Consider the following 21,376-nt stretch of genomic DNA (forward strand, 5'->3'; position numbering starts at 1 on the left):
TTCTCTATTTTGGCCTAATGAATTGAGTCAGGATTTCCTCCAGTGTGGTGGGCGGAGTTGTGGGCGGGGCTATTTCTCATGGGTCCCATTTTTCAAAGCTGAAGGGCCAAACATCAAAGACTCCAAATGATAATCATCACGCCTGATGTGTTTACTGCATTTCAAAGGGGTGAGTTTATTATCTTCAATAATGTTGCTCTTGTCTAATGAGTCCTTTGTTTGTCAGATCTCAGAATCTCCATTGTTCCTTTCTCGTTTCTTTGTTCGTGAAGAAATGTCACATTATTCACGTCGCATGCGGAATCTTTCATGTTGAGATAAAACCTTTGACAATAAGATGAATCTAGACTTTTACATTTCCTGAAAAAAAAAAAAAAAAAAAGTTGAGCCATCATTTTGTTCCATGTACTTAAATCGGCAGATGTTATTATTGAACTTAGAACTCCGAACGTTGAAAAATTATGACAGTATTTTCAAACCTAAACACAAATGTTGCAGTTTGGTATTCTTGTTTTCCTAGTAAAAATTATAACATTATACAGAAGTTTTTTTTTTTTTTTACATTAAAGAAAATGTACCAGAGGTATTTCCACAGTGTATCCAAAATGTTTTATTTTGTTTTTGTTGTTTTTTTACTTATATATATATATATATATATATATACGCACAAAAAAACAAATAATATACACACACATATATATTATATTATTTATAAACTTATGTTAGATGTGATTAATTGCGATTAATTGACATCACTAATATTTTTACTATAAAAACCAACCTGGAACATTTTGTTTAGCTAAAACATATACATATATACACAGACACACACACACACACACACATATATATATATATATATATATATATATATATATATATATATATATATATATATATATATACATACATTTATTTTAGATTCGATTAATCGACTTGACAGCACTAAAAAATTTATAATTATATTTATAAATGATGCTGTATAATGCATGTACATAATGTATGTACATGTAAAATGTAACTTTTTATAGTTGCAGTATGGTCATGATAATTTTTTGATAACCAAAATACTTTTTTTTTTTACTTTTACATTTCAGAATTTTTTTTATTTAGTTAACTTAAAACAAACTGCAACACTGTGAAATGGCACAATGCTAAGGTGTTCTGAGCAGTTTTAGCGTGTTGCTTTTACTTATTGGCCCTAGTCTTTTGGATATTCCGGTTCCTGGATATGGCTTGGGTCACACCTTCAAAGCTATAGGATTTTCCCCTCTTGTATTGTCTGCCAGGTGAAAATCATCAAATCATTGTGGGATGTGTTAGTTTAAAACTACGGATTAGTGATTTGAACAACCCCATAGCACTAAGTGTGATTGATAGGCTGATATATGAAAATGTGGGTATTGTTGTGGCGTTGACAGTTCAGAGAGGGGACAGCATGAACACAATATCCCCCAGTTGGTTGCCATCGGGCACTGAAGGTCAGTGGAGGTGTTGTTGCATTATATAAGGGGGCTCATAACCAGGCTAATGTGTGTGTGTGTTTGTGTGTCTGTATGAGTGTGCGTGTGTTGATGGCGCGTCTGCTTGAAACTGCTGTCATCTAATCTGTGGTTAAAGCTCCAGCCAGTAATCCATTTCACACTTTGGGTTATTTTGTGGCATCCACAATCTTAAAACACGCCGACGGCACGCCATCTAATCCTGCCAAATAAAGCCACGGTATACAGGATCCACGCACTGCAGAAACGCTGACATCGCCATGGTAATCTGACACACGTCACTGCTTATGTTTATATATTTTTGTTTTGTTCAGTACAAACAAATTCATCCCAGTTAAGGGATGTCATATCTCGGTTCATATGAAGGCCCATACCCTGTCTAAACTGAACAAACAGATTGTGACTTTGCTGCATAGTTCTGGTCCTAAACTTATTAGTTGAATATGTTACCTATGTTATGTTAGCTAGTTGACTTTGACTGAAACGGCTGCTCCATCCGCTAAAGCAACACTTGTGGCAACTCTAAACATGCAACGTATGTTGAATTGGATTATGAAATGTGAACCGTAAAGGTATTTTAAAGGCACAATTATGTAACTTTTTTGCTTTAAAAATAGCAAAAATCACTATATCTATGTTATATATTATTTTTTTTTGTGTGTACTTACATTATCCCGACTGTTTCCAACAACTTTCAAACCAGGAGAAATTTTAATTTAATTCGAACAAAGAGTATAGAAGTACCAAGAGGCGAAACTCAATAGAACGTTCCATTGCAACAAACTCACCCATGCGCAGAGCTGCAGCTCCGCCATCTTGGACTGAACGCAACACAGCTGTCATAGAATTGAACGATACCGGTTCAAATTCAAAAGCGGTTAAATGAACTAAAAAGTAGTTTCTAGTTTTTAATATCTCTAGAGCAGACATCCCATGTCTCCCGGAAGATCCGGGAGTCTCCCGCATATTGATAGCGGCTCCCTGATGCCCACAAATTAGCTAAAATCACCCGGAATCTAGAGCGAGCGAGCAAGCGCGCGCAGCTCCAAACCGTGTAACGTTAGAGCACACGGCAGAAAGGGTGAGGAAGCGAAATATCAACACATCAACCTAAAATGTGGAACACAACTTGTTCAGATTTTTTGCTTTCATTTTCTTGCAGTTCTAGAGTAAAATATATTTTGTAATATATATATTTTATATAAAATATAAATAATTATATTTTAAATTTGTACATTTTAATAAACTCAAACTTATATAACTTTTTTCTGTTTCACTTTCATAATTTATTTCACTTCAACAATAATCTGACAAATTAAAACAAGACCAACCATAGGTCTAAATTCCAAAGCATTCCTGAATTACAACCATTAAGTTTGGATAGTGATTTTCATGTTTATGCGAAAAAAAGTTAAAGGGTTAATTTAGTGATAACAATGAATTAATAAAGCGGTCATTTGCCAGGTTAGGTGTTCATATATCTCTGAAAGTATGCGATTTAAAAAGCCAATTTCGAGTCTTGACAATTTCGACCAAATACATAACATTAGCAAACTGTTACTGCGGTTATGGGATAGCTTACATTAACGTTACAGCACCTGTTATCGTTGACGTTAGCTCACTTTAAAGTTAATAAAAACCTTTTCTACTTTACCTCTCTGGATCTTTGGGGAATCTATGAAATGCTAGTTGATTGGTTGTACACTGGTAGTTGATGGCAGAACACTGTTTTCTTTGTTTCCAATTATTTCCAGACATAATGTTAATGCTGTACAGTAGTTGTGCTAACGGTAAAGCCGTTGGTTCAGTCCAAAATGGCGGCCGCGCTACCGAAGCGCCACCTAGTGGCTGTTGTCAAAACTGCAACGGAGTTTCGCCTCTTGTTACTTCTATACTCTTTGATTCGAAGACACGGCACGTTTCTTTATTTCCGTTTTGTCGCAGTCAATGGCGTCATATCTGCGTTGTCCCTGGTTTCCGCTCGTGCTGCCATGGCAACCAGAGCTATGAACCAGAGCCCTCTGATAGTAACCAAGGCGACAGACGCAGACAACTGTATAGTTCGCAATGTCTATCTGCACGCTGTTGTTGTTTCGTTCAAACATTATGGACCATGGCAAGCAGACTTTGGATAAAAAAGGAGAACTAAAACGAGAATCAATATCAGTGCGGTGTTTTCGAGATGCCGAGAGCTCCCATAGACAGTATATAAACGAGAGCTCCACGTCCGAGACTTCGACCGCTCCTACATGTACTTTATTAAACAGGTGAGCACATTTACATAAAACTAATCAATGTTATATAGTTAAACAATGATAACATGTTAGAATATGATCTATGTTATTCTAATGTTGATCTAGCTTACTGCTAGTCTCATACAGACAAACTAACACATACATTTCAACACATTGAAATGTAGTTTAGTGTGCTAGTGTGTTGTTACTTAGACCAAGTGAAACAGCGCTGCGTTACCTCACAAGTTTAATTTGTCTAATAAACTGACCTGTGAGTTGTAATTCTGCACTTGCGTGTAATTCGGTAGAATGAAATGTACATATTCCTTTTATATCCGCGGGACTCGCGTCGCTTGTGGAGCTGATAGCTGTCTCTTAGCAATCCCGAACTGCTTCATATCACAGTCATGATAAAAACATCGATGTATTCAGTCATCCATAAACATTATTAGATCGGTCGGCTTGACGTTGACGACAAGATCCATAATTCTTAGCAAATGCTGCGTCATCAAACTACGCCTTTGTTATTGTAAATAGGTTAGCGACCCCTAGTGGAGAAAAAAATCCCATACTGTACGTTTAAGAGACAATATCTTTATAGAGTTGTATGTAGTTTTGTTAAATAACATTTGAAGTAAACAAAGATCTCCAATTAACAAAACTTAAGTTACACAAAACATTTCCTAACCCTTAAATGCATGAATGTTTCAACAATCATTAATACATATTTGGGTCTTTATCGACCCGGATCTATATCTAACATGGATGGATCTCTAACTGTCACAATAGTGTAAAACTCTCCTTATTTTTTTATAACAATTACAAAAGAATAAAATAAAGCATATTTCATTTCCTTTTGGATGAGAACTGACATCACTGTTTTCAACATCTGCTTTATAGCTGAACTCAATTCATAATTGATGAACTTTATGCTTATTGAACTGAAACGAATCAACACTGAACTGATTTCAACTGAATAATGACTGTTTACTGTTGTCTTTAGAGCTGCTTTATAGCACACTTGAATTGTTTGCATCATTGAATTGTTATTTTCCTGTTTATCACTGTAAAGCTGCTTTGAAATAATCTGTATTGTATAAAGCACTATAGAAATAAAGGTTACTTTTTACTATCATCACTGTCCTCGTTCTTGCTCTGCAGTAAATCGTTGAGCCATTTCTAGTTTTGCTGATGATTCTTCCTATTCTTTTGTTTTCTGCCTGTGGTAACTATGAGTGAAACGTCACTTCATCATTGTGTATCAGACTTAAGAGTCATCAGAGATTCAATTATTGTTGCACAGAGAAAAATATACTTGCACTATTACACACCTCGGGTCACGAGCGACCCTATACATCTTTTACAAAAAATGTATTAGAAAACAGACATTCTTTTGTATTTTAGCCATTATATTGTTTATACTAAGAAGGTTGACTTAACTTAAATGAGGGGGGAGGCTAGCGAATGACATCCCAGGTCAAAAAAAAACGGGGGTATGCATTCACGGGTTAAACTATTTTAAATAGGTTTTAATTACTTTCTAAATATAAAAAACCTCAATTAACTTTAATTATATAAAATTTAAATTACATTTATTTACATTGAATTATTTTATTTTATTTACTAAATGTAAACATTTAATTTTTTACATTTTTATATATATACACATACATATACGCAGCTTTAAACTCTCCCTGATTCATACCAAACAACCTTTATTTGTTTATTCCGGTGATGAAATCCATCACTTCATTAGTGTTTTACTCTCTCAGACAAGTTTACCAAAGCATTATAGACAGTACTGTCTTCTGCGTGTTAAAACTAGAGTCAATTAATTAAATCTGAAAGTGAGCGTGAAGTTGCATGCCAAAGGAGGAAGAAAGAGGATTTTCTGAGTAACTGTCAGCTTAACCATTAAAAACCGCAAACCCACGCGTACCCTGTCAACAGCCCTACCCTGCAATGACAACACCCACTCTTGAGCAGGGGGCCCCTATACACACACACAAACCGAGATGTGTTTGCACGTCACAGAGTGCCTATGTATATGTGTGTGTGCATATATGCGTAGGCGGCCAAGCGTGTGTGGGCGTGTTTGAGTAGGAAGACACGCTTGACTCGGATAGGCTCAGCAAATTAAAGGAATCTTAGTTTTTTTTTATCGCCACCCCCCTTTCTCTCTCTCTCTCCTTCTCTTTCCTTATGTTTCTCATACTTATGTTAGAGGTCACCTATTTCCTATATAAAAAGGAACAAGATCATGCATGGTGTATATGTAGATAAATATGTATATACACACACACACACACACAAACTATAGGGATGTTTATTTATATATATATATATATATATATATATATATATATATATATATATATATATATACACACACAACAAAAGCAATTTGACATTTTTCAAATGACATTCCCACATTGAAAAAAACGTTAACCCATTTGTTAGTGTGTGTGTGTGTGTGTGTGTGTGTGTGTGTGTGTATATATATATATATATATATATATATCACATTCCCTTGAGAGCAGATACACTTTACAAAACTCTAGTAAAAGGATCCGTGATTGCAGTCAAGGTGCTGTCGCTTGTCATTTTTTTGTCACACAAGATGTAAAATGACTTGGAAAAGCTTTTGTTTTGAGGAATAGACTAACACAAAACTGGGGATGACAGCAACCACCACGCACTTCCTCCCAGGGGCTGTTCGCTGTGCCCAACCTCCTTCCTAAAATAGCTCAAGATGCTCTGGCAGATGGGAGGCTGCTGATGCGCCCCTCTGATCCAGCCTTTTAGATTTATGATTATATTTCATTTTAATATGCAGCTTGTGCGTTTTTTTTTTTTGTTTGTTTTTTTTCAGGCCAGTGTGGGGGAAGAAAGAAAAAGCATTATTTAACTTTATAGGTAGATTCTGCTGTGGTGTTATTTTAGGTGTTTATTTAAAGCTGTAATTTTACTGAGATGCAAGAGAGAAAAAAACTTTCTGACCATTTTACATTTATATAGCAGTTTACTGAGGTGGGTTTCAGGGGGATTTTGCACACAGAGTGTGAGTGAATTTCCTGTGGGGTTTACAGTCTGGGGACAAGAAAAATGATCACGCAATGCATTAATGCAGAAATCCGACCGCATTGTAAGTTGCAAAAATGTTGCAAGGTTTTTGACATTACAACATGCGTTTATGAAAACTAAAATAAAAGTCACACATTAAATGACATAATGTCATTACACTAGCAGTCATTACATTTAATAAGTAATTAAAATAAATATTTTGTGTTGGTGCTATTTACGAGTTTAAATGTCAACATTTAAATCGCTATTCGTTGAAAATCGTTGAATCAATAGTCGCTAGAAATCGCTATTTAACTCTCTTCGCGTAGGCTATATTCAACCACATTTTATTTTTATTTTATTTTTTGCAGCCCAAACTTTAAAGCATGTATTTACAACAAATTGTTAAAAAAATTGTAAGCATCTATTTTCACAGATACTGACTTTCAAAAGTAAACATATCATGATAAAAATTCACTGTGGTAAAAACTGCGACAATCTGCCCAGGTTTCCCTTATTTACATGTACGAACATGGACACCACAAAAAAACCTTCATATGGTGTGCTGAAGGCTGTGTGGGTTCGTGTCGAGAAAAAAAACACTGTATTACCGCTTAATATTCCTCAATATGTCATCGTGTGTGTGACCGTTCAGGTCCCCTCTCTCTCTCTCTCTCTCTCTCTCTCTCTCTCTCTCTCGGTATTCCGTCCCACGCGCACAGCGCCGCCCACGCGAGGATTTGCGTCAAGCCCGCGCGTGGGAGTGAGAGAGCTATGCAGTTTACATCGGAATATCCCAGCACAAGAGAGAGAAAGACAGCGCGAGAGGGAGACAGCACCGATGAGTCTTCAACGCACTTTCTCTCCTGCGCGAGAGGCGGAGCACTGCCTCGAGACAGCGGCGAGCACCGGGAGCAGTCGCGCGCACCAGCTCCGAAAGAGAGGTACGTAAACCTGAGGACTAATATTTCATACATAAACATTCAGATGGGGAGGCTAGACTGTCAAAGCATGTTGATTTGAGCTAACTCAGTATCCGATTTATTTGCATGCATTGATCTCTTAGAGATTCCTAAGTGCATGTGAAGCAATAGTTTGAGATCTTCTCAGGAGAGTTTGCAGGAACCTGTCCATGCTTGTGTGGAGAATAATGCAATGCACCGTTGTGTTTGCATCAGTATGAACTTATGTGACACAGCCTACTTGCAACATTTTTAATGTGATGTTATGATAAAAGATCTGGTCCAGGCTGTGCTGTGTTTTGAAAGCACCTGTTAGTGGATTGTACCTGTAATAAGCATATAATAACTCATTTTGAATGAAAACAACTGCTAAATAACTAAAAGGTCAAATGTTTTTCAATGTTAATATGTTAATTCAACGTTAAAAAGCAACAATAAGCCATCTTTTCACCACTTACTACAAACAAAAGATGATACATTGGTCATTAATTTCCATTTGAAGTCATTAATTTCTGATTGAGAGTAGGATAGAGGTTGCATTGAGTTCAAGCTCTCTACGGATGCAGGATTTTTAAATCCAGTTTGAGCTTCAAATGCATTGAAAGTTTGCAACTTGTGTGAATAAACATTATGTGACCATCCGACTGGATTTTATGTACAGACCTTAGTCAGGGCAGGTGTCATATAGAATTTTACTTGGATGAAAACGAGGCTGTGAGGGATAGACTTACTTGGATGAAAACGAGGCTGTGAGGGATAGACTTACAGCAGAGTGAGCAGAGGTATGAAAATACATGTTGACAGGCAGGATGGACAGTCCAATCATTGCACTTGGTCTGAATGCAATGATTGGATGAATATTTTATGGTCCTACGCCTTCCACAGATGATATATATATATATATATATATATAACATTTAGACCACACTTAACTTAAGTGATTGCTATCAGGATGTGAAGAGACTTTCAACCAGCACAACAACAAAAAAATGTTTCTGGGACAAATCGCCTACCCTGCCTTTTAATTTTCAAAACGCACAACTTTCAAAATGGTTTAATGGAGGGTTTTTTTTGTCTACTGAAAGTTTTTTTTGGAAAGATGTTTCATCAGTCAAATAATTGGCATGTTGGTAAACAGCAGTACAATCCATTGAACACACTATACTGCTATCCCTCACAGCTTAGTTTTCATTCCTGTCAAAAATGTCATATTGTGCTACCCTAAGGTCTATTCCAGTTAAAACTGTGTGCACTAAATCAGAATTATTAATCTTTTTTTTTACTTTTTATCTTTCTTAATTATTAGGTACATTGTTTAACTCTATATCTTTGGGCAGCATATGTTCCCTTCAACTGTTTTGGCGGTCATTTGTCCATTGCGGGTAGCTTAATAATTGTTCTTCCCACCATGGTCAGTAAGCAATGGTTAAATGCTCTTGTTGTCTTCATTGAATGCCTTCACCGGCGTTACAAACAGAAACACGTCGGCTTCATGAATGACCACTGTAGACAAACTGTGACAGTCGTACTTAGAGTTCACAGACCCTTCCCGGGAAATAAATAACATGCTGACTTCAAACATTGTCGATAAGAAGCTTGGAATGACAGTGCTATGTTTTGCTCTATGTGTTTGCATGTGTAGCCATGTCAGTGGTCCTGCCACGCTCCTTGGGTGAGCTACAACTGTACCGGATCCTGCAGAAGGCAAACTTGCTCTGCTACTACGAAGCCTTCATCCAGCAGGGCGGCGACGATGTGCAGCAGCTCTGCGAGGCTGGCGAGGAAGAGTTCCTCGAGATCATGGCCCTTGTTGGAATGGCGACCAAACCCCTCCATGTTCGGAGGCTCCAGAAGTCTCTACGGGATTGGGTCACCAACCCTTCCCTCTTCAACCAACCATTGACATCTCTTCCCGTTTGCAGTATACCGGTGTACAAGCTACCCGAAAGTTCCCCGGGCATCCACAGCAATGGGCAACAGAACCAGCTTGCGGTTCCCAGGGCGTTATTACCCACAAGCCCCAGTCCTGGAAGGCTGGATCTCAGCAGGGACGGGACGCCAGGCTGCTCCCCACTGCAAGGGGCTAGCGAGAGTCGTTTCTGGGGAAGCGAGAGCGAGCACAGCCTATCTCCGTCTGGAGCCTGTTCCCCGTGTTCTCCACATGACGCTCTCGAAACTCTCGATTCCACCGCCGTCCAGTGCGTGATGGAGTGCGTAGAGCGACTATCCCAAACGTTGCCCAAGAGCGACCTCACGGAAGTCAAAGAACACGTGCGTGCCAATAAGAAGCTCAGCAAGATGATCGGCCACATTTGCGAGATGAACGAAGACGATCCGCAGAAGGAGGTGGAGATTCGGAAATACAGCGCCATCTATGGGCGGTTCGATTCCAAGAGGCGGGACGGCCGGCAACTTACGATGCACGAGGTTGGTTTGATTCCTCTGGTTGGGGTGAATGCTAAGATATTGGGATTGCCACATCGGACGATAATTGTGCCGATTAACAGAAATTGTTGTTCCGTAAGATTCTAAACGTTTGATGTTTTCATTGTTGTTTCATTTATTGTGTAGCTAACGGTGAATGAAGCATCTGCTCAGCTGTGCATGAAAGATCTATCGCTGCTCACCCGAAGAGACGAGCTTTTCTCGTTGGCCAGGCAGATTTCACGGGAAGTTACCTACAAATACACCCGCAGGACCAGCAGGTAATGCACAATTTCTTCAATTCTTCATTTGATTCTATAGAAAAAATATATTTTTTAAATAGTGTATAATCCTTCCCTTTGTTGACATTATCGAAGGGCTTGCTTTTGATTATATAGTAATCTGGGATATTGTGGGAGGGACATTGTCATTCTAAAGAGCATTTTATTGGACAAAAAATTGCATACGACCTTGTGACCTTGTCTATTGTCCTATATTAATTTTTAAATGCTTATTGGGCCTGTCTACACCTGATATTATGATGCGTTAAGGTCGATCGGATCAAAAGTAAACGAGGGAGACCCGTTTACAACTGCTGTTTTAATCTCTCTTTTGTCCACTTTCCATCACTCCTGTCATGATTTCCTCGAGGGGAGGGTCTATGGGCGGTTAAATGATCTTATGGGTTTGAATGGGTTTTATATATTTTCATGGTATCCTATATTTATACAAGCACCATCTTTTTGATAAACAATGATTGTTTATGGTGTAAAAATAAGTGGGAAACTGAAAATAAATCATTATTTTTAGGTCCCACTGCGGTGATGAAGATGAACCATCTCCCAAGAGAATCAAATCTGAGGTAAGTTTAAACAAGTTCTGTAGATTCAGTTCATATTCATAAACCCAACTGCTACAAATTGCTTTATTTGCATGAGACGCCTGAGCTTTGTAATCATTTCGAGCTCCAGGTGGTTTCTCGGGACTTCTTTATTAGTTTTGCATTCCTGTCATGATATTTATTGCCAGCCGCCTTCCCATTGTGTTTGAATTAATGCTCTGTTTGTGTGTGCACTCTCTCTGTTAATAATCTCAGGAGAGTAATTACTGTCATGATTCACTCCGAAATGTCGCGTTCACAGCTTTTTCCCATGAGCGACGTTCTGCGCCTCTGGGTGAACATCTAAAAGTAAATGATATCGCTGTTTTCGTATCTCTGTGAGGCCTTTAAGTCAACAAAATGGTAGCAAACAAAACTCTCAAGACGTCAAATTAAAACTCTATGTGATTAATTTTAGCTCACTTTTAAAAGCTTGTTTTTGACGGAAGTTGTTTTGTTGGGTTCTCTGGATAAAGAAAAGCTTAGTACAGACGCACAATCATTCATCCACACAGGCGGAGAAGTACACAGTGGACTGAAACACATAATTGACATCATCCTGTGGGTGCTTACTGAATTACCCACGCATCGCTGTGGCTGTCTCTGCCTGAGTCTAACGTCATACGTGGACACATACACACACACACACACACACACACATACACACATGCGTGATGACCTCAGAGGAAAATGCGGAGGTTGTCAAGGGGCGACACGAAGTGAAAATTCGTTCAAAGGTGACAATCTGTTAGAATAACAAGATAAATACTGGTGAGAGAAACAAACCGGAACGTTGCCATGGCAGAATTTTTTTTTTTATTATGCGTTAGTATTTTTAAGTGTATTTGAAGTTTTCACCAAGATTAAAACATTCAAAAAAGGACCAATGGATTGTTTTTCATAATTGTATGCATCTAAAAACTCAAAAAGAAAAAAATGATAATAATGCTAATACTAAAACCAAATGTAAAAATAAAAGTACACAATGCCTCTCACAGTATATTTGATAACTTTGTTTTTTTTAAGGTTTATGAACAATTTACACAAATGTATCATTCTTCTTTTATGTATCTAATACCCAAAAGTTTAATCACCAAATTTCAATTTAAAAATTAAATTATATATAAACTATACTTATATATAAACTATATGTTTTAAGCTTTACTGTACTGTACCTGTTATATTTGAGGTCAATGTGATTTATGGTTTTAAAACAGTTTTATGAACAATTTACACAAAAATTGTTCTTTAAGATTTTATGTTTCCAAATAAAATTATAATATTATTTTAATACTACTTTTAAATAAAACATAAAATACTATATTTATTTAGCTGTAATATATATTTTAAATGTGAGGTTAATGAGCTTTGAGGCTTTACATTTTTTTTAGGAAAAATTAACAAAAAAATGTCTGCAGGATTTTATGTATCCAAGACCCAAAAAGTTAATATTATTTGAAAAAAAAAATTTCTTTAGCTTTATTATAACTCTTGTATTTTAGCTGTGTGTATTTGTACAACAAATGTTATATAAATTATTGAATTATGCGAGAGAGAGAGAGAGAGAGAGAGAGAGAGAGAGAGAGAGAGAGAGAGAGAGAGAGAGGGGGAAAAATGCATAAACTAAATAATTACAAAAAAATTGTCCAAAAAACGTTGACATTTATAAGTGGAGTGTGTGTGTGTGGGGTGGGGTGCGGAGGGGTAGATGCTACAAAAGTGTAAAATATGATTATTTGGATGGTTCATCTCGCCAGCAGCATGACTTACCTCCTCTGTCACTGTGGACTACAGATGTGATGACTCAGTTTGTGCTAACAGCTTTCTTCATTTGTGTAAATGTCATGTTTGCACCAGAGATGCAAATAAATCAAGCCATCATGGATATATAAAACTCCTGTCTGCTAGTTTAATTGAAAGTTTGCCAAGAGCTCATCCCTCTTTCACTTTTTCACACTTTCTCTTAGGACGGTGTCTACGATCTACAGGAGGCCCTTCACGTTCTTCACACGCGCCAGGACACGGTGAGAGAGCAGCTCGCAATCGCCAAATCTAAAGGAGACGAGACGATCAGACATAGTCTGCAGGTAGTTTGAGTCTGCGATGTATCGCAAAACATGGTGTCTGTCGTTTGCATGATTTGTTTGAAACTTTTGTTTCAGTGTTTAAATGTTTGTCTAAACTAAAGTTAGTTTCAACATTGTTTGACTTTGAACTTTGTTTCAACATTGTTTGAACTTTTTTTTTTTACATTGTTTGAAAAAGTTATTTTTTTGTTTCAAAGTTGCTTTAACTCTGTTTGGAAACAATGTTTGAGTGTTTAAAGTTTTGTTTGAAAGTTAGTTTTACATTTTTGAAAGGTAGTTTCAAAGTTATTTTGTTTCAAAGGTGCTGTATGTAGGCTAATTTTAAATCTAAAGCACAAAAATAATATGTTTGCAGATATTTTAGAAATATTCTAAGTTCACATACTTGTTGAGTTCCGTGTCGGAATGTCTGTTTTTGTTTGGGTCTGTGTGATCCCGCCCACTGCCAATTTACCCAATAGTATTTCGACATCCCAGGTTGCCAGTTGGCGGAAAACGCTGTGTATAGCGATGGAAGCCAGCAAACAAACTGCGTCAGAAATCACAGATTCTACCCGACCTAAAAAGCAGCAGCATCCATCTAAAAAGCTCTATATCCAGAGGCATATTAAAATACAGATAAATCAACTCATCAACTTGCAGTGTGTAAGTCTCCTTAATTGTGCTCATTTTTGTTGCGTGTCCTCAATCTGGCAACCAGCGCGTCGAGTCTGAGAAGGAGGGGGCGGGAGATAATTTTTTTACTTCAGTACCCATTTCAACTACTAGCTGTCAATATTACATACTGCACCTTTAATGTTGTTTGAAATTTGTTTTTAGAAAGCTTTTTTTCAACAGAATCATTATTTGAAAGAGCTTTGAATGTTTATTTTAGAATTGTTTGAACTTCGTTGTTTTAAACAATGTTTTTAGTAAATGTTTGTTTTAAAGTTGTTTGAACCTCAGTATGTTTGGAAACAATGTTTGTTTGAATGTTTTAGGTTTTGTTTTGTCGTTTTTTTAACTTTGTTCGAAACATTATTTTGAATATATATTTGTTTGAAATGTTAGCTTTCAAGTTGTCTGAAAACGTTGCCTTTTTGAAACCTTTTTGTGAACATTTTTCCGTTCAGTTCACATTCAGTGTTTGTGTGTGTGTAGGGACAGCTGGACTCTCTGCTGGCCAAGCAGGTGGAGCTCTTGCGTGATGCTGCCATCCAGGAGAGATTGAAATCGTTGGACTGGCGGATTCCAACAGCGGCACTGAAATACCTCGCTCCCACCGCTCAGAACTGCAACAGCAGTCTCTCACATCTCTCTGGTACGTTTCTCCTTATTTGCGTACTATTACTTTGTAACTGTTGCAATTGTTCGTATCAGTGGTTTGAGTATACGTACCTTTCTGTGCTTAAATGCAGGCGAGAGACCCCTAAACTTGCGTCTGACCGATGTTCCGCTGGGCAGGCAATTGGCCAATGAGCTGAAGCGACATCACAAACAGAACGCAGAGGAACGACATCATAACCAGCAGAACTCTGAAGAGAGAATGACGGCAGCCACAGGTTAGTGACAGATTCTTCACAACTTTGAGGTAGCGATTACTATTAAGTGAAGCTGGAAAAGAAAAATACCGCATAATAAATGTATCTGTCCTGTTGTGTAGTCTAACTTTACTTTGAGAAATTAACGTTCCAGTTGGAACTAAAAAGTGATCTTCTGCCTGATGTCATAGGAGAAACTTTCAAAGTTCTAGAATCTGAAGAACCTTTAATGTAACATCAAGAACTTTCCAAATTCTGTTCCAAAACCTAGTGTACTGCCAAACACTACAATTCAAAAGTTGGATCAGTAAGATAAACATTTTTTTTTTTTTTTTTTTTTTATTAAGGAAGGAATACTTTTATTCAGCAAAGATGCATTAAATTAAAAGATTTTTTGACAAAGAATTTCCATTTTAAGTGGATGCTGTTTTTAAACTTTCTATTCATCAAAGAATCTTGAACAAAATGCATCATAATTTCCACAAAAACATTAAGCTGCACAAGTGTTTTAAACATTAAAATTAATTATAAAAGAAATTCTTGAGCATAAAATCATCATATTAGAATGTGACTGAAGACTGGAGTAATGATGCTGAAAATGGAATAATTACATTTTAAAACATATTCAAATAGAAAACAGTTACTTTAAATCATAATAATGTGTCAATTTGATCAAATAAATGCAGCCTTGGTGAGCATAAATTAGTTCTTTCAAAAACATTTTACAAATCTTATCATATTTGAAATGTAACCTCCTAAGTGACTAATCTGGAAAAAAATTATAGGCATATGCAGATATAATCAGTAATTTAGTTTTTCTATTTATGCATTCAATATGTCCTGATTCAGCTCAATAATATAATCTAAATAAGCAGAAATTCTAAGACTTGCGACACACCGTGTGCAGCTTCTCTCTTGTCGCAGTGCATTCTGGGATTCCCAGACTATTCACAAAAGATACATGTGGTTCTGCCTTATAATTTGGCCAAAATGTGGGATTTCAGAAGGCAGCGTAACGTTTCCGCCTACCTTTTGGAACAGCCTTCAAATGCTGTCTAGGTAGAGCTGTAATCTTCACAGAACCAACTCAAAAATGGTGTACATAATAAAACGGGTCTTGTTGGACCATGTATTTGCATGCATGTTGTAGCCTGGATTGGCACAGGTTTATCTCAGTATCATCCTGTCACACTGACACCTACACCGCTCCATTAAACCCTGATGTGTCAACGTACTGCACGTATCAGCGGGGCTTCAGAGAACTTTTTGTAATGTATGCAATCTCTTCCATGCAAATGTCCTCTGAAGGTAGCACTTTCTCTCTGAAACTCCTACCTGCCTGTGCAAGCTGCGTTAGCGCGCCACGAGTAGGTGAGGAAGGGGGTGAGGATTTACTCGTCTTTTTGACGTTTCGGGTTTTTTCTTCCGCCCCAATGTGGGCAGAACCTGATGTCAATCAGTGTCATTTACTGAGCACACTGGTCGTTTGAACTGATTTGAATAATTGAAAAATACATGTAATACCCTCAACTGTCTATTCGGTGATATAGATTTGAAACAGTAAAAAGTACCATCCTTTAAATTTGGCGTAACACTTACGACATGCTTTTTGTTTACTGGAAATGGCTGAAATGTATTGAAAATTCCAACATATTGAAACTGTTCTGATGCGAGAATTGATGCAGTGAGGTGTTTTTATGCACTTATGCACTACAGAAATGACAGAAACTACTAATTATTTTTGAAAAGATATTAAGTAAACCTTTCCCTATACATCCAACAAATTAAATCTAAATGAATTCAGGGTTCAGGGATCATTTTATAGTGCAAAAGTTTCCACCTAGTAGGCTAGTACTGTTGTTGTCTCTGCAGTATTTTTATTATTTATTTTGTTAACACTTTACAGTAAGTTGACATTAGTTAAATGTATTTGTGTATTAAATCTCAGTTATTTCAACATTTACTAATACTTTATTAAAATCAAAAGTTGTGTATATATATATATATATATATATATATATATATATATATATATATATATATAGTAATAGTTAATGAACCTGAGCTAACATGAACTAAAAATGAACATTTGTATTTTTATAAACTAATGTAAAAAAAAAAAAAACTGTAGCAAATCTATTGCTCATTGTAAGTTAATGCATTAAAGTTTTATCATTAATGTTGAGAAATATTTGGTAAGTATTTAGCTAAATATTTATTATTTTGCTTGATTTGACTAATGCCTCATTCTAGAACTTTGAAATTTGAAGGTTTTTTTAAATTTCCACATAATCATCTTGAATCTCGATTCCACACATTTCTTCATACCCGTTTAACTTTATGCAAGCAAGCTAACCAATATTAAACAAATTAACTGTGACTGTCATTTTACTCACCGGCCATATTTTTTTTATATATGATTTATTTATTGAATTTTTCACAACACCAAAGACAAACAATCAATATAAAAACAAAAATTAATAATAATAATATAATAAAAAGCACACACAAAAAAACAAAAACAAAAAAACAAAAAACATTAATACAAAATCACCAACACAAAATCCCTCACAGTACTAACAGGTATAGTATAGTATATACTATATAACAGAGCTTTAAGTCATAATACAGAAATAGGACAAGGTCAGCCTTAACTAGTTCCAGCAAGTAAAGTTGAGTAACCTCAAAACTTAGAAAATAATGTGTGCTGCTAACGATAATACCAGTTGCAAACTGAAAAACCACTGAAAGTGCAGGGTTGGGCTCACCGGCCATATTTGAAATGATTTGAAATCACCAATTAAATCTGACAATTGTCTCATAAATTTTTATTCTAAACGCTCAAATCATGACAAAAAAAAAAAATGAATTTTTCAGATTAGACCAGCTTCTGAAGGCATCTGCAGTGACTTTACCAATTGGCGATTGGCTCTTTTATTTAGAAGGCGGGACTTATTCGGCCATTGCACTTTCTCCTGTTCATAGCAATATGAGTGCACCATCTTTGTATATCTCAAGTCTTTGATTGTAATCCATTGCCTTTTTATTTCAGAAAACGGGTCTCAAAAAGAGCTCAGGCTTCTGGACAAGAAGACCATCAAATCAGAACCAGAGGACTCCAGATAACATCTTCAGCCTCTGAATGAAACCTGCGTTTTGTTTGCTCAGTGGATATAGTACTGAAACTGTGTGGCCTTACGAACTGTAAATGCCCAGAGATCAATTTATTTTGATTTTTAGTTTTTAAGAATTATTTTTATTTCTAATAATATAACAAAAAAAAACATGAACGTCTTGCAGTCGGTGTACACAGAGAAATTGTCTAAGGGCGTATTTGTGACTGTGCATCTTTTTGTACATAATCTGCGTTCGTTTTTTTGATTGCATGTCTTATTCGTAAACTATTTTTATTTAAACTATTCGTTATTCAACAGAAGCACTCCCCAACTGAAGTTTCGTAGAAAACGGTTGTGTAGTCCTTAGAGTAGTTGATCATTTTAAAGTTAAATGATGACATTCATCTGTTCGTATCGGTTTGTCAGTGAGGATGAACTTAAAGTGTACTTTGTAAAAGAATACTGAATATGTAGAATTAGCATTGCGCGTTTTTGTGATTGCGTCACTTTAGATGTTAGTACTAGAAAAAATTGTGTTCTGTATACAGAAACCAGCAAGGCCCATTCACACCAAAAACGATAACTATAAATATATCGATAACTATATTAGCATCCACACCAGCGGACGATATCGTTCTGTTTATTCTAAGCGCATGCTGCAGTTTTGTCGTCTGCCACTTTAAATTCTAGAGTTCTTTAAGTCTGGTGGATTCTGATTGGCTGTCATTGTTTTTATTGTTCTTCAGCTGGGGAAGAAAAGTGATTCCAACCGTCTCTCTGTGCCGTTATCGTCATAGCTGTGGTGTGAACTCTGCTTTTTAGAAGTATATCTTAATTGTTATAGTTATTGTCCTTGGGGTGAACAGGCCTTAATTCTCAGCATACAATATTGTGTATCTCGCTGTCAGTAAACGTTAACTGTTACATTGTGACTGTGATTTTTTCCGTAAAAAAGTTAGCAAACTTTTTTTTCTTCACACATGAAGGTGTTTTGTTAGTTGGCTATGCTAGTCTGTTGTGTCTTTTTCTATGCACATCTGTCGTGTTTAACTCTTTTGCGTCTTGTCTTTGTGAAATCGTTCTACAAATAAAAAAATTATAATTCAGTGCTTTCGTGTTTTCTCGCATTTGCTCTCACAATTTTGGGAGGAAGCTATATGACTTTTGCGAGAGAAATGTTTTTGCAAACTAATGCCAATTTTCTTCAGGTAACACAAAAGTTCTGCAAGCAAAGCCTATGAAGCAAAGGCAAAAGCATTGAAATGATTTTTCCTTCCATCTAATTTTATTCCATCACCATGTAAAATGTAAGTATAAAATATCAATACATTTACATTGAATTTTAGATATAACTACTATTCATAATATTTAAAGTCGGCACTTAAAGACTTCCCTATGGTGACTTTAATATTTACATATATTACTACCCATTTTAATTTATGATTGCCATTAAACTTTATATAAGCAAGCTAACAACTTAAAAACAGTCTATTTATAGAGGCGGCCTGAAATACACGGCTCAGTCTGGAAGCAGTTAATAAATTGAGCTGATCCAAGCAGCTTCCTGTTTATGTCACACACATACGTTAATGCTAAAATGTGCCCACGCTCTATACACACACACACACACCAGTCACCAGCCATTTAGACCTAAAGAAGGCCGACACGGGTGTTCCTCGGGAGACACGTCAGTGAGCACCTCCAGAATCTCTGCGTGTGCCCCTGTGGTGACCCAGATGTGTGTGGGCGTGCCTGAATGTGGTCGGAAACATTTCGAACTGCAAAGGCTTTTGTCTTGATGTAGAGGGATAGGGTTAGGTGCACTTATTTAGAACTTGGCTTGTTTATTTTTGTATTATAATTAAAGATCCACCGGTCGGGATTAGCAGTAAACAATGCAAAACATCAGCTCTTCAAAAAAAATTCAAAAATATTAGTAAAGGTTTCTGAAACCTTTATTTTGGCTCGGCAGTGCAGGATTTCCCATGACGCATCTCCTACATGATTGGGTTTAACCATGAACGTGTGTTTCCTGATATCTCACTCTGTTAAAGGCCATGTAGATCTTCTTGTCTCAATGGGATAGTGGAAACTACTTTTAAAATCTACTTCAGTTGTCTTGTGCATTAAAATAAAAGGTAATATAATATAATATAAATAAAAACAGCAAATAATAATTGTAATATATTGTAATATATATATGTAAGATATATTTTATTATTATTTATTATAATATATATATGGAATTTTTATGAGTTCATATATTTAATATTTTATATATACACTAAAATATTAAATATTTAAATAATAAAAAATATAATACACACACGTATGTATATACGAGAATAGTATATATATAGTATATATATATATATATATATAATCAAAATATCTAATACAAATATTACTATATTTTTTTATTTAAATATTATTTTATATTTTAATGTGTAATATATAACAAATTTTAAGTACAATTGTTTAAGTAATTTCAACTTAAATTATATTAAACTGAAAAAAAAGTTGAATCTTGTATAACTAATGATTTTTTTAAACTTAACTTATTTTGATGAGTTAAAGCAATGTAAAAACATGTTGTCATAACTTATTGATAATATAATTTTATGATATATATATATATATATATATATTGAAACCTGCATTATTATCATGTATAGTGTTTATATCGCTGATCTCCATTTGACTGTATAAACAAACAAAAAATTGTAAAAAAAAAAACTAAGACTGGTAATTTTTCAATTGCCCACAAGGTGGCAAAAAAGCCTAATGTACTGGCACGCTTTTGTAAAATGTGTACAATGATATGTGCACAATGTGTAATTTAATCTAATTGCATATTTGTATAATGTTCCATTAGGCTATACATCATTATACATATTATTTTCTAATACACTTTTGACAGACGAGGTGCAAACAAACACTTTAGTTAGGAATCAGTTTGATAGCTGATTAGACTGATGTAGCCTACGTTAAAGCAGACGTTTTGGATCAAAGCAGGCTTTCATGAGGGTTTCAAATCCACATTCAACTATGCAGGTTGGATTTGAGGATATCCAGAACAATAGCTCGTCTTTGTAGCGCCGAATTCCTCAATCTCACGTCTAAACCTACAGCATGAGACCCCGCTGAGGCTTTCATTGTGTTTGCATCGGCGCTTCTAATAGCGGGCTAGTCATCCGTTGAGAAGCTCTGAACACACAGGGCAGTACCGCTGTAATTTTGCATAATATTGTCTCACAAATGTAAGAATGGCTCTCTGACCAACTATTATTTAAGTAATGGGCAAAATGTGAAGGTCATACACACACATAAATATTTGTGTGTGTGTGTGTGTTTTTCCGAGGTCATAGCTGTAGTGATGACGTGGGGATGCTGTTACATACTGTTTGGCATACTATTTTTTCACATACAGTATGCAGTGTGTACTGCACACTACGCAGGACGCTTGACGCACACAGCCAGGCGCAGGGAGGGCGTGTGATGGGCGTCATAATGATGATTGACGGAGGCCCGAGCCAATCAGCGTTCGCCATGACGTGACGGCGACCAATAGAATGCGAGCAGCATTTC

General features: G+C 36.2%; 1 protein-coding gene and 1 long non-coding RNA gene across 3 annotated transcripts; both read left to right on the plus strand.

Moving 5' to 3' along the window:
* Positions 1 to 1,066: 1,066 nt before the first annotated feature.
* LOC311085605 lies at positions 1,067 to 4,871 on the plus strand. The gene is made up of 2 exons (XR_014606883.1): positions 1,067 to 2,234; positions 3,412 to 4,871. It is a non-coding gene; the product is annotated as an uncharacterized lncRNA (long non-coding RNA).
* A 2,664-nt stretch (positions 4,872 to 7,535) lies between these two features.
* On the plus strand, positions 7,536 to 18,897 carry nab1a (NGFI-A binding protein 1a (EGR1 binding protein 1)). Of its 2 annotated transcripts, XM_084116259.1 has the most exons (9): positions 7,549 to 7,743; positions 9,404 to 10,188; positions 10,333 to 10,466; positions 10,996 to 11,047; positions 13,033 to 13,152; positions 13,630 to 13,797; positions 14,293 to 14,452; positions 14,550 to 14,693; positions 17,725 to 18,895. In XM_084116259.1, the coding sequence occupies exons 1-9, from the start codon at positions 7,641 to 7,643 to the stop codon at positions 17,796 to 17,798; spliced, it is 1,740 nt and encodes a 579-aa protein (XP_083972385.1). In that variant the 5' UTR covers positions 7,549 to 7,640; the 3' UTR covers positions 17,799 to 18,895. The 2 variants fall into 2 exon arrangements, with proteins under 2 accessions (XP_083972386.1, XP_083972385.1); XM_084116260.1 differs by lacking the exon at positions 13,630 to 13,797 and having other exon boundaries at positions 7,536 to 7,743; positions 17,725 to 18,897.
* The last annotated feature ends 2,479 nt before the right edge of the window (positions 18,898 to 21,376 follow it).

The sequence above is a fragment of the Abramis brama genome, assembly GCF_963993115.1.
Source record: "Abramis brama genome assembly, chromosome: 6".
Classification (NCBI taxonomy): Eukaryota; Metazoa; Chordata; class Actinopteri; order Cypriniformes; family Leuciscidae; genus Abramis; species Abramis brama.